The sequence below is a fragment of the Malurus melanocephalus genome, unplaced genomic scaffold, assembly GCF_030028575.1.
Source record: "Malurus melanocephalus ecotype Western Australia unplaced genomic scaffold, MMel_1.1 scaffold_169, whole genome shotgun sequence".
NCBI classification, from domain to species: Eukaryota; Metazoa; Chordata; class Aves; order Passeriformes; family Maluridae; genus Malurus; species Malurus melanocephalus.
The window spans coordinates 109,610-122,544 of record NW_026623401.1 but is presented as its reverse complement, the minus strand read 5'-3'; the positions used below and the strand labels follow the sequence as shown (position 1 = coordinate 122,544).

The following is a 12,935-nucleotide window of genomic DNA, read 5'->3' as shown; positions in this document are numbered from 1 at the left end:
GCCCGAGCGGGGCCGTTGCGGGCGGCGGGGCCGCGCGGAGTCGGAGGCGGCCATGGAGGGGCTGGCGGGGTACGTGTACAAGGCGGCCAGCGAGGGCCGCGTGCTCACCTTGGCCGCGCTGCTGCTGAACCGCTCCGAGAGCGACATYAAGTACCTGCTGGGCTACGTGAGCCAGCACGGCGGGCAGCGCTCCACGCCGCTCATCATCGCCGCCCGCAACGGGCACGCCAAGGTGGTGCGGCTGCTGCTCGAGCATTACCGCGTCCACACGCAGCAGACCGGCACCGTGCGCTTTGACGGGTACGTACGGGCCGGGCAGGGAGCCGGGCACGGCCCCGGGTACAGCCGGAGTGCGGGGAGCCCGCTCCGGGACACAGCGCTTCTTCCGGCTCGGGCTCTTCTGGGGCTTGGTGCGCTTTGGGAGTTCCAGCCCAGAGTGTTCCACGACCCTGGTGGTCTGTGGGAATCATTACCAACACAGTGTTCCGTGACCTGGTAGTCCTTGTGGGTCCCTTCCAGCTCAGTATTCTGTGATTTGGTGGTCCTTGTGGGTCMCTTCCAAGTCAGGCTGTTTTGTGACTTAATGGTCCTTGTGGGCCTCTTGCAGCTCAGACTTTTCTGTGACTTGGTGACCCTTGGGAGTCCTTTCCAGCCCAGATTATTCCATGACTTGGTGATCCTTAGGAGTCCTTTCCAGCCCAGATTTTTCTGTGACTTGTGGACCTTGTGTGTCCCTTTCCAGGGTGGGATATTCTGTGTTCTGGTGGCCCTTGTAGGCCCTTCCAGCTCAGTGTTTTGTGGTCTGGTGGCCCTTGTGCTGTTGATCTGTGATCCYTTCCCTGCCCTCCTCGGCAGAGCTTCCAGGAGGATCTGTTGCCTGCTCCTCCTGGGCACAGGGATGAAGCACAGGGCCCAGGGTCCTCCTTCTTTCTGGTTTTAGAAATGAATTTGTGATATCCACCCATAAACATTGTGTGGGTGTTGAAGACCCAAATTAGGTCAAAATTTGGTGATTATGTGATTAAAAAACACACGTGTGGTTGGAGATGCCACCTGCTGTGTTAAGAGCCTTTTCCCTTTGGAATTGCCCAGGTGAGGCTGTGGGCAGGATACTATTCCCCAGAGCCCGAGAGTTTCTGCTGGGCCAGAGTGGTCTTCCTGTGACATTTGTGCTGCTGCAGGTGGCAGTGGCGTCAGGGAGGGCTTCTCACACTCTAGTTTTTACGTGCAGAGCCACTTCCCTGCATGGTTTGTTTTTATTCCTTCCTTTCCCCTTCCAGCTGGTTTTTTTTTTTCCCAAAGCAGAAATGGGCTGAGAATTCCTGGGGCGAGCTTTGCCCTGAATCCTGCTGTGGGAAGGTGCTCCTGACAGGCAGCACATGCCCTGCTGCTGGAGTTTTGCCCAGCTGGGGTGGGGATGTTTTCCAGAGGCCGTGCCTGGCACAGATGAAAGGAGGAGTTGTCTGAGACACAATGGGTGCAGAGGAGGGGAGGAGAGGCCTTGTGATCTCCAGGGATTGCTGGGCCTYGGATAAGGGAGCACAGCGGCTCCCCGTGTCCGGGCTTCCCGCTCGGAGCCGCCACACACTGGCAGTCGCCTTGTGTTCATGGGCAAATCCTGGCTCCAGTTCTCCTCCTGCTTCAACAGAGAAATACTGTAATGGGATTGTTTGCAAAATCAGGAACTTCTCTCTGGGAATTCTCTCTGACATCTTTAAAAGCCTCTGGAGGTGCTGGATTTACAAACAGTTGATGTTGAGCTASGAGAGCTTCACCAAATGATAAAAAYCACTGTGAAMGTGAAATTTAAGCTGATCTTTTGATATTTTAAGTTTAGGAATGTGGCTCTTTGGATAGAAGGAAATATTTGTCCCTCCTCTGATTTGGGACRTGCTTTGAGGGTGGATGAGCACTGCCTGTTTCTTCATTTAAATCCTACAAAAAACAGGAAATAGGAAGGACAGATCCTTTATTTTGTGTGCTGGGTCAGGGAATGAAATCAGCTTAAAAAGAGGGACCTGTCCCCTCATGTCCCCGTTGGCTGCAAGGCCACCTTGTGACACAGGTCTGTGGGACAACCCCGCTTGGGACTTTCTGCATTTTTGGGTCGGATTTTCTTCCTGGGGTTCTGTTTGTGTTGCCGCTGCAGGGCTGGYTCAGGGCACAGGATCTCAAACTGGGAAGTGCTGGTGGATCTGCAGCTCAGGGAGAGGGAGCAGGGGAAGTGAGAAGAAATTTTGAAGCCAGTTTTGCTGCCAGGGCTGATGCTGCTTTCTAAATCTGTTTTTTGTGCCAAAATACCCATTTTTCTTTGTCTTTAACGTGTCACTTTATGGCACTAAAGTGATAATTTTGGAGCTCTGCTTCGCAGTCCTCCCTAGGCTGTCGCTGGAGCTTGTGGGTGGGATCTTAAAGGTGGCCAAAGCCCTTGGCTGCTTTGAAGTTCCAACTCCCAACGCTCCTTCGTTAGGGAGCTCTGTGTGCTCCATCAGCCTCATTTCCACACCTTGGCGATCCCAGTGAGATCCATGAAATCCCGGATGGGGCTGGCTGCAAAACACCTGTTGGTGGCTGGGTGTGGGTTGCTTTTGGAAGAGTTTCATCCTAACTCCCTGTCCCTGTCCTCCCGTTGGCAGCTTCGTCATCGATGGCGCCACGGCGCTGTGGTGCGCGGCCGGCGCCGGCCACTTTGAGGTGGTCAAGCTGCTGGTGAGCCACGGTGCCAACGTCAACCACACCACGGTGACCAACTCGACGCCGCTGCGGGCGGCCTGCTTCGACGGGCGCCTGGACATCGTCAAGTACTTGGTGGAGAACAACGCCAACATCAGCATCGCCAACAAGTACGACAACACCTGCCTGATGATCGCCGCCTACAAGGGCCACACGGACGTGGTGCGCTACCTGCTGGAGCAGCGCGCCGACCCCAACGCCAAGGCCCACTGCGGGGCCACCGCCCTGCACTTTGCTGCCGAGGCCGGCCACCTGGAGATCGTCAGGGAGCTGGTTAAGTGGAAGGCGGCCATGATGGTCAATGGGCAYGGCATGACGCCACTCAAAGTGGCCGCTGAGAGCTGCAAGGCCGATGTTGTTGAGCTGCTGTTGGCGCACGCTGACTGCGACAGGAGGAGCAGGATTGAGGCGCTGGAGCTGCTGGGGGCCTCCTTTGCCAACGACAGGGAGAACTATGACATTTTGAAGACGTACCACTATTTGTATTTAGCCATGCTGGAGAGGTACCGCGACAGCGAGAACGTCATCGAGAAGGAGGTGCTTCCCCAAATCGAGGCCTACGGGAACAGGTCGGAGTGCAGGACCCCGCAGGAATTGGAGTCCATTAGGCAGGACCGAGACGCCCTGCACATGGAAGGCCTCATCGTGCGGGAGAGGATCCTGGGCTCGGACAATATCGACGTGTCCCACCCCATCATCTACCGGGGTGCRGTGTACGCCGACAACATGGAGTTCGAGCAGTGCATCAAGCTGTGGCTGCACGCCCTGCACCTGCGGCAGAAGGGCAACAGGAACACCCACAAGGACCTGCTGAGGTTCGCACAGGTCTTCTCACAGATGATCCATCTGAACGAGCCTGTAAAGGCCAAGGACATTGAGAGCGTCCTGCGCTGCAGCGTCCTGGAGATCGAGCAGGGCATGGCCCGCATCAAGAGCAGCGCGGACGCCGACGTCCACACGGCCACGGACAACTACGAGTGCAACATCTTCACCTTCCTSTACCTGGTGTGCATCTCCACCAAGACGCAGTGCGGCGAGGAGGAGCAGGCACGCATCAACAAGCAGATCTACAACCTGATCCAGCTGGACCCGCGCACGCGCGACGGCTCCAGCCTGCTGCACCACGCCGTCAACTCCGGCACGCCCGTGGACGACTTCCACACCAACGACGTGTGCAGCTTCCCCAAYGCCCTGGTCACCAAGCTGCTGCTGGACTGCGGTGCCGACGTCAACGCTGTGGACAACGAGGGCAACAGCCCCCTGCACGTCATCGTGCAGTACCACCGGCCCATCAGCGACTTCCTGACCCTGCACTCCATCATCATCAGCCTGGTGGAGGCCGGTGCCCACACAGACATGACCAACAAGCAGAAGAAAACGCCCCTGGACAAAAGCACCACCGGGGTGTCTGAAATCCTCCTTAAAACTCAAATGAAGCTGAGTCTCAAGTGCCTGGCTGCCCGCGCCGTGCGGATCTACAACATCAGCTACCAAAACCAGATCCCCAGGACTCTGGAAGAGTTTGTCCAGTTCCACTAGGCCGTGTCCAACCTTCTGTGGTGGTGCTATCTCGGGGGACGGCAGCAGACAGCAGAATGCACCCGYGTCCGGGAAGTCGTTTCCCTCCGTTCCTTTGGTTTTGGGTTCCTCTGGATTCCGTCTGCAGCCTTGGGTCTCTGGTGGAGATTGTGGAGGGCGGGGGCAGGAAGAAGCTACTCATTGTCCTGTAGCTGAACCTGATGTTTGAGATTTTGGTCATTTCTTTTATGATTAAAAAATTGCTTCATTAGCTCTCAGTTTTCTAAATGACACGAGAAATATCCCCCGGGTAATGCCCATTGAATGTTTTGTGTCCAACACTCAACAATGCGCAAATTGGATTTCAAGCTCCTTGCAGTGAGGTGGGCAAAGAAAAATTGGAAATTCTGTGGCCGCTGCTTAATAGTGGAGCATCCCCACCTGGAGCAGAGCACTGCTCTCATACCTCACCATGCTTTTTATGCCTTGCAGTTTGTGCTGGAGGTGTCGGTAACATCATGAAAGCCGCGTTTGGACGGGAAATTCCAAATTCCCGTTTGTGCAGCGGTTACCGACAGCTGCAGGCACGAGGGATGCTCTGTTAGGAAATGCAGGTCCAAATCCAGCTCTKAATTCTGTTACCCAGCTCTTCACCAACGCTGCTCCAGGAAGTACGGAATCACCTCCAGACAAGGAACCTCCGCGCCGACCCAAAATAACCGGAATCATCGTTTCTTTCTCYGTAGCTCCGTCGCTCCTATCCAAACATCATGCATGGATCCCTAGAAACTGGGTAGGGTGTTTGTGTTTGTGTGTGTCCCAACATTTCAAACTGCTTTTAACTCGGGTTTTTTTCTGTTGTTCCGATACTCAACACGCACCTTTTTGTTTGACTCAACGTCTGTCCAACCGCACTCTTGGATTCCAGATGCTGTATCTTCCTAACGGAGCAGTCTGTCGCCAAAGAGAGTCTTCCTTGAACCTGGCTTTTCCAAGAAGCGTTGGAGTCTGTGCCTCCCCGAATTGGACTCGAGGGTTTTTCATGGTTTTTACTCCTTTCGGTAGGGAAAAATCTCTATTCTTAGAACTGATTTTTACAAAATTGTCCTCTCATCAACCTCTCTGCTGATGAGCAGCTGATTGTAGGAGAACGTTGTCGCTTGAGAACTTTGGGAGAAGTGGCAGATGCTCCGACAGGAAAATTGTCACTTGTTGGGACAGGCTCCTGAACCCTCTGTTCCTTTCCCACGCAGCTTTTTAACTGTCAGGATGAACGAATGTTCCGTTGGGGTTTTTTTAAAAACAATCCGGGTAGAACTTTCAGGCGAGATTGGGGCACACGTTTCTATTTGTATGACAAAGAAATAAACATTGAATGTGGAATTAGTGTGGAATTCCTGGTTTTTGTCCAGGGCTGAATGCTGGGTGTCATGTCCTTTGAGGGAAAAGCTTTAGGAACAGGTTTAGGATCAGGTTTAGGGACAGTGAAGCTCGGGCTGCCACATTCCTGGAATTGTCCAAGGCCAGGTTGGAGCAACCTGGGATAGTGGAATGTGTCATTTTCCTGGGATGATGGAGACCCAGCAGCATTAAAATTCCCAGCAGCTGATTCCAAAACACTTCCTAAAGGAGAGGGTGTACTGTGGGAAGAGCAGCTGATGGAAAAGCTGTGTCCTTGTCCCACTTCCTGGTGAATTCCTGCTGTCTGGTGTCATGGAATGCTGTCCTGCCACCTTCCCTCTTGGCAAAGGACAGGGAATACCTGCGGACACCTTTGGAATCCTGGGACTGTCTCTCTTGATGATCTGCAATTTTCTTTCTGAGCATTAAAACCTGCGGGGCTGCCCTGGCTCTGGGGTTATTTAAAGCTCCTGATAAAATTCCTTGGAGCCTTCAGGTGCTGCGAGTGTATTGTGTATTTATATGGCATATATGAAATGTATAAATACATATAAAAAATGTGTATTTATATATATAAATACATAAACCCGTATGTTTATATATATATATATATAAAAATACATAAAATATACACATATATATAATACATGAAATACGTAAATACATATAAATGTATTTTATATCTAAAAGAAATATTTAATATAGAACTTATATATAATATATATTATATGTATTTTATATATATAACAAAATATACATAAATCCATATGTATTTATATATATATATAAAATATTAATACATAAAATATGTATTTATATATATATACACACATGTATATGTGTGTATATATATTAAAATATAAAATTATATAAAATTATATATAATGTATATATAGATACAGAAAAAGGTATACATGTATACCTGTTTACATACACACAATAAATATTTATTATTTTATAAATACAAAAATATAGGAATACAGAAATATAAATACCTAAATATATCTAAATCTCTATATATTTATAGATATATATATATATACATTTTAAATATGTAGAATATATTAAAATACATATATATAATAGATATATAAAATAGATAAAAATATAAAATATATATAGGTAAGAGGGAGTATATATGTATTTTTATATATTTATRTAAAAATAATCCTATCTGCACAGGCAGGTGTTGTCTTGCTCCAGACATGCACCCACCCAATCCCAAGGAACATCCCACAGAAGGATCCTGCCYGTTCCTGGCTGTTCTCCAGCTGATTCCCTCTGTGTTCCGGGATTCAAAGCCTGGAAAGGAGGAAAGGAAGGAGGTACCCTGTGGGATCCACCCAGAGCTGAGGAATCCTGGGATTTGGGCTCTCTGRGGTATCCCTGCCCCCCAGCGGGACCACGGAGCTCCCAGTCCACCRACAACTTGGACATGGAGGATTCCCGCTCCAGCTGAGAATGGAAAATATKATTTGGGATTTTTTTCCCTGCATTTGATACCAAGTTTGGGACTCCCAGAGGCTTCATCCTCCTTTAAAACAGGCTGGAAAACCCTCACATCCCACAGGAACAAATGATGGGGAAAAGTCACAAACTGGGATGGAACTGGGATAGAATAGGATAGAATCYCATCCTAAATTGGGCTGGAACCCCATGCTACCCATGGTACCTGGGCTGGAATGCTATCCCATCCCCTGACTCACARAGGGATGGGAGCACAGACCCCTCACACCCATGGAAGAAGGGAACAGACACTGTGAATTTTTAAAATACCGTATCTTTAATCCTTCAAAAACACCAGGACAGTATTTCCCAAACCTCATCCCGCATTCAGAAACATCCTCTTCCCTCCTCTCCATAAAATTAATATTAGCATAAATAATTCTGCTATGCCAGGGGCACATTCCTGCCCCTCGAATTCCATGATTTCCATGGCACCATGTATGTACAGCTATGATACAGGTGGGGGCCCTCGCCACGGCCACGAGCTCCCCAAACTGCTCTGCTGGGAGAAAACTCATCAAACTGCTTTTAATTGATTTTTTGTAACAACTTTTAATTTATTTTGACTTTATTTTTTTTTTCCTGGGAATTTTTTCCCAGAATTTTCCATTCTCCTTTTCTCCTTCCTGTTTTTAGAACAATTATGTACAGCTGGACACTGGAGATGGGCATTAAGGTGCTTGAAATCACGATCGTTCYGTTCAGTGCATTCAGACTAATTAACGCCTCCACTTAATTACTCCTCTTAACGAAGGCAGTTTGAGAGCCGTGGCCAGCAGAGCCTGGGATTTGCTCCGGCCCCGCCATGGGAAGGAGCGATCTGTGGGATTTTTTGGGATATTTTTATTGTTTTCAGGAGTTTTGCAGCCCCGTGTTGGGCACACCTCAGCCACGCTGCTGCTGCCTTGGAATCCCAGCTGGAAGCTCCTCCGAGGAGACTTTGGGGAATTTTKGGGGTGGTTTGAGGGGTTTTGATGGCTTTTGGCTCTCATCCCGCTGCAAAGCCAAGCTCAGCTCCAAATTCCTCGGGATCCCAGGAATCCCGGGCTGGGAGGGGGCATGAGGGGCTCCTGGCCCCCGCAGYGTCACTCCATCCCTTGGGAATTCTGCTCCCGCTCCGCCGCTCGCCGCCGGCTCCCGCTCTTGAAGAACCCGAGCTGCGAGGAGGGAAGAGAAACAGAATCCTGCTGTTAATCYGGGATCTGGCCTTTAGTGGGGTACCAGCTGGAAGTTTAGACCCTGGATATAATTTCTGTAGAAAAGGAGATTTTGGAGGAGYTCTTGGTGAGTCCTGGTGGTATTGTGGGGCTCGTGGGGCTCCGGACGTGGAGCCAGAGGGTCCCTCCCTGCACCAGAATCCCCAAAAATCCCCCAAAACTTGGGGCCCGAGGGCTGCTGACCTTCCAGAGCGCCAGGACGAGGAGGGCCAGGAGCAGGAGCCCTCCAAAGGTGCTTCCCAGGATGATCCAGATGGGAATGTGYGACTCCTCGGGCTTGGAGATCTCAAACGTGATCTGAAGGAGGAGAGAACAAAGTGCTGCGGGTTCTGGGCAGGGATGGAGGGGACAGYGGGAATGCTGAGCACCTGATCCTTTGGGAATGCTGAGCATCCRATCCTTTGGGAATGCTGCACCAAGCATGCAGCTTAGTTTTCCCAGCAGAATCTGGAGATTCCAGGATTGGAGCCCGGCTCTGGCTACAACCGCACCGAGTTTCCGAGTTTCCCTGGCTCACTCCAGCCCTTTTGCCATCCACAGGGATTTTCCCAACTTTTCAGAGTTGCAGCCTCCCAACTCCCTGGATTTGGTGGCTGGGATTAGGGTTACACAATCCCAAAATCCCTGGATCCCAAATCCCAGGCTCACCTGGCGGCTGAGATCAGAGCTGCAGCATCCCAAATCCCCAGATCCCAAATCCCGGGCTCACCTGGCGGCTGGGATCAGAGCTGCAGCGTCCCAAATCCCCAGATCCCAAATCCCGGGCTCACCTGGCGGCTGGGATCAGAGCTGCAGCATCCCAAATCCCCAGATCCCAAATCCTGGGCTCACCTGGCGGCTGGGATCCTCCTCGCGGAAGATGAAGGGGCTCCGGAAGCGCCGCTGGAGCGCGGCGTTCATGGTGAGCTTCAGTGCCTTGAACTTCAGCTGCAGCAGAGGGGCTGGGATCAGCATTCCCGGAGGGAAAAGGAGCTGCCATTCCCAGGGGATCCATCCCCCTGTCCTGGGATTTATCCCCCCACTGTGGCTTTGMATCCCCAGGRATGCTGTGGGCACCTCCATGGGAGAGAAGGATGGAGGGCGGGCAAGGGGTGGGGGCCAAAAGGGGATGTTAAATTAATTAAATTTGCATTAATTAATTAATTTTTGGGTTAAATAGTCCACAGTGAGGCGCTGTGAGTGTCAGATTCACAATCCAATCAGATTCTCAAAGTGGCTTTGGGAACAAAAAAAACACCCCACACAGCCTGGAAAGGATGCAAGACCTCCTCTGGGGATTTATGCTCCAAATCCYTGGGGTTTTTTGGGATCACTCACTGCTCTCAGAGACTTCATCCACAGATTCCCATGGAGGTGCAGCTTCAGCTCCTCACCGGGGGCCAACTCCACCTCACACTCGATGGAAACCACGTCYGAGTTGCTGTGGTTCTGCAGAGGGAAACGTGGGATCGGCGCTGGAAAAGGAGGGAAAATCCCCCTGGGACTGATCCCCAGCAGTCGCCGAGGGAGGGAGAATCCCCGTGGAGGGGCTGCGTGCCCATCCTCCCGTGTGGCCAAATCCCCACATTCCTTACAACTAGCTCCCCGTTTTCCACCCCGAGCTTCCCAAATTTGCTCTTTTYTTTGGGGCTGCTCTTCTCCTCCAAGTTTTCCCTTGGAAAAGAATGATCTTTGTGAGCTGGAGAATCCCCTTGCTCCCCATAAATGCTGAGTGTTAAAGGGRTTTTATATGTAGTACCTGAGAGGAAAAATTAAACTACTGAAGGGCTTTAAAATCTCTCAAAAAATTCTAAAAGTCTCCTAAAAATTCCTAAAAGTTCCCCAAAAACTCCAGTGGCTACATGCCCGTCCCCTCCCATGTCTGTGGGCCATTCCTGCTTTGGGATTTTCCCTGTTTTGGGGTCTCCTGGAGCTGAGATGGGTGCTGTGGGGGTGAGTACCAGGTGTGGGGTGCGGGACAGGTCCTCCTCAGCCGGGCTCCTCCGATAGTCCGTGGTGTTCCCCCAGATGCTGCAGGGCGTGTTTTCCTGTGGGAAAAGCCAATGGAATTCCGGWATGGACACAGGGATCGTGGTGGTCACTTCCCTGCACTCCCATCCCGGTGGGATTGAGGGTCCCCAGCACATCCCAGGATTTGCTGSAGTTGGGATCAAGCCGTGCTTGCTGGGCTGGAGGAATCCCGGTGTCCTACGGGAATGAATTCCCAAGTTTTGTGCCTCTTCCCAGCAAAACCCAGCCTGGCAGAGAGCCTCATCCCAGATTCCGGCCATGTGTGCCAGGGTGGCACCGGTGACACAAGGATTCTGCCAGAGCTGTGTCACAAAACATTCCCAGCAGAATTCCCAATTCCCAATGGAGGCCAAATCCATCCATAAAAACTCCATCCCTAAAAAATACCATTTGTGGAAACTCCATCCATAAAAATTCTACCCATAAAAATTCCATCCATAGTAAATTCCATCCATAAAGGTGCCAGGCTCTTTCCATCGGCCTGGGAAGCCCTGGAATCTGCTCCTAGCCCTCCCAAATTCCAGGCTCAAGCCTGGAGTTCATTCCAGGCACAGCCAACGCTTCCTAGACCCTCAGGAATTCGCTGCACACTGGAGGGAGGTTGAGATTGGAGAAATCCTTGGAATAAACCCTTTGGCCTCTGCCATTTTCCATGTTTCCATGAATCCATGATTCCATATTTCCAGCCAAGGGAATGCTAAGTCTCTCTGGGCATGACCCAGGTGTGGGYACAGGGGTGTTCCCAAAGGATGGAGGGACTTTCCATGGAATTCCTCCCTCCCTGTCCCTGTGCAGAAGGCACCTATCCATCCTAAACTGGGCTGGAATYCCATCATCAATCAGGATAGAATCCTATCCTAAACTGGGCTGGAATCCCATCCCAAATGGGCTGGAATGCTCCCATACCTGGGCATGAATCCTATCCCAAAGCAGCTGGAATCCCCCGTACCTGCTCGGGCCGGAATTCCGTCAGCAGCAGCAGGCGGTTGCCCCCGCGGGTGGCCACGGGCATGGTCAGCCGGAGGGTCAGCCCSGCCACCGGGAAGAATCCCAGGTTCTGCAGCTGCAGGAAAGAGCACAGGGATGTGCCAGGATCCCAGGATGAGGATCCCAGGGCCCATCCCAAATCTGGGATAACTCCTGGGGGTCCCACAGGGTCAGATCCCTCCTCACCGTGAAGGTGCAGTGGAAGGGGGGCCCGGCRCCGTTGGATCTTTCCAGGGAATTGTTGGCTCGGATCTCGTAATGGTCCAGGCTCGAGGTCCTGGGGGAACATGGGGTGACCAGGGGTGATCTTTGTACGATTTTCCCCTTCTTTGTAGGATTTCCCATTTTTTAGTAGGATTTTCCCTTTCTTTGCAGGGTTTCCCCCTTTCTTTGCAGTGTTTCCCCCTTCCTTTGCAGGGTTTCCCCTTCCTTTGCAGGATTTTCTCTTTCTTTGCAGGATTTTCTYCCCCTTTCAATAAAGCAGAGCTATCCAAGGCCCCAGCTAACCCTAAATCAATCYCTGCTCTGCAGCTGGAGAGGAGGGAAAGGAGCCAGGAATGTCCTGTAGGACCTGGGCTGGGAGCACCTGCAATGGCACATAGCCCCAAATCCCCACATTCTTTAAAATTATYGCCCTCCTTTTCCGTGCCAAAGTTCCCAAATTTGATATTTTCYGTGCTGTTCTTCCCCTTCCACGCTTCCCCTTCGTCCTGAACCGGAGAATCCCCTCGCTCCCCATAAATCCCGAGTTTTAAAGGGATTTTATTTTCAATGTCTGAGAGGAAAAGATATAAAATGACCGAAGGTCTCAAAAATCTCCTCAGGATTCCAGCAGACAGTGCCAGGGAATGTGCTTYGGGGTCCCTGCTTTTCCCATCAGCTCCATGAATTATCCGTGCCTTCATCCCTGCCTCTCCCAGACTTTAATTCCTGGTGATTCCACTCTCATCCCTCTGCTGGATTTGTGGGATGGCTGCCGGCCCAGACACYGGGAACACCTGTTATGGCCATTGTCACCTCCAAGAAATCCCTGTTTTTCCCATAAAAACTTGACCTCACACCTCTCCCATAACATCTGTCCCTTCAAACGTCGGGAGAGCCCAGCTCCCCACAGCTGGGGAATTCTACAAAAATCTCTCCCTGATTTTACGGCTCCTCCAGCTCCCGGTTTTTACATCAATTCCCAAATTAAAGCTCTGCTTGAAGCCTGCTCCCGGCTGCTTTTCCCRAGGGATATCCCACATTCCGTGACCTCCCGGGAGCTGCGTCTCTCACCTGGTGAAGAGCAGGTCGGCCTCGTACTTCAGCTGGAAGTTGAGGTGGGCGACATTGTCCTCCCTGGTGCTCTCCTCCTCCTCRCTGTCACTGCAACGAAGCCACAGGGGGTCAGCCAGGAGCCCAATCCCCTCTGGAATTTTGGGTTTTTTTTTTTTTGGAAGGCTGAACTTTTGATTTTTTGGTCAAGGCAGCAATTTTATTCCAGGATTTTTATTCACCTCCATAAAAGATGGAATCCCATCCTAAACTGAGCTAGAATCCTATCCTAAATTGGGATATAATCCC

The 12,935-nt window shown here is 51.3% G+C and overlaps 2 protein-coding genes across 2 annotated transcripts in view; one reads left to right on the top strand and one right to left on the bottom strand.

The window, feature by feature from the left end:
- Positions 1-6: 6 nt before the first annotated feature.
- FEM1B (fem-1 homolog B) lies at positions 7-5,634 on the top strand. The gene is made up of 2 exons (XM_057372277.1): positions 7-300; positions 2,637-5,634. The coding sequence occupies exons 1-2, from the start codon at positions 53-55 to the stop codon at positions 4,270-4,272; spliced, it is 1,884 nt and encodes a 627-aa protein (XP_057228260.1). The 5' UTR covers positions 7-52; the 3' UTR covers positions 4,273-5,634.
- A 1,170-nt stretch (positions 5,635-6,804) lies between these two features.
- The window catches only part of ITGA11 (integrin subunit alpha 11), a 38,764-nt gene continuing 32,633 nt past the window's right edge, over positions 6,805-12,935 (bottom strand). The window contains exons 22-29 of the mRNA XM_057372267.1: positions 12,648-12,737; positions 11,559-11,649; positions 11,335-11,448; positions 10,316-10,402; positions 9,693-9,803; positions 9,207-9,302; positions 8,559-8,672; positions 6,805-8,315 (exon numbers count right to left, since the gene is read on the bottom strand). Of these exons, the coding sequence (XP_057228250.1) occupies positions 8,244-8,315; positions 8,559-8,672; positions 9,207-9,302; positions 9,693-9,803; positions 10,316-10,402; positions 11,335-11,448; positions 11,559-11,649; positions 12,648-12,737 (775 nt within the window). The 3' untranslated portion in view covers positions 6,805-8,243. The remainder of the gene's footprint in view (positions 8,316-8,558; positions 8,673-9,206; positions 9,303-9,692; positions 9,804-10,315; positions 10,403-11,334; positions 11,449-11,558; positions 11,650-12,647; positions 12,738-12,935) is intronic.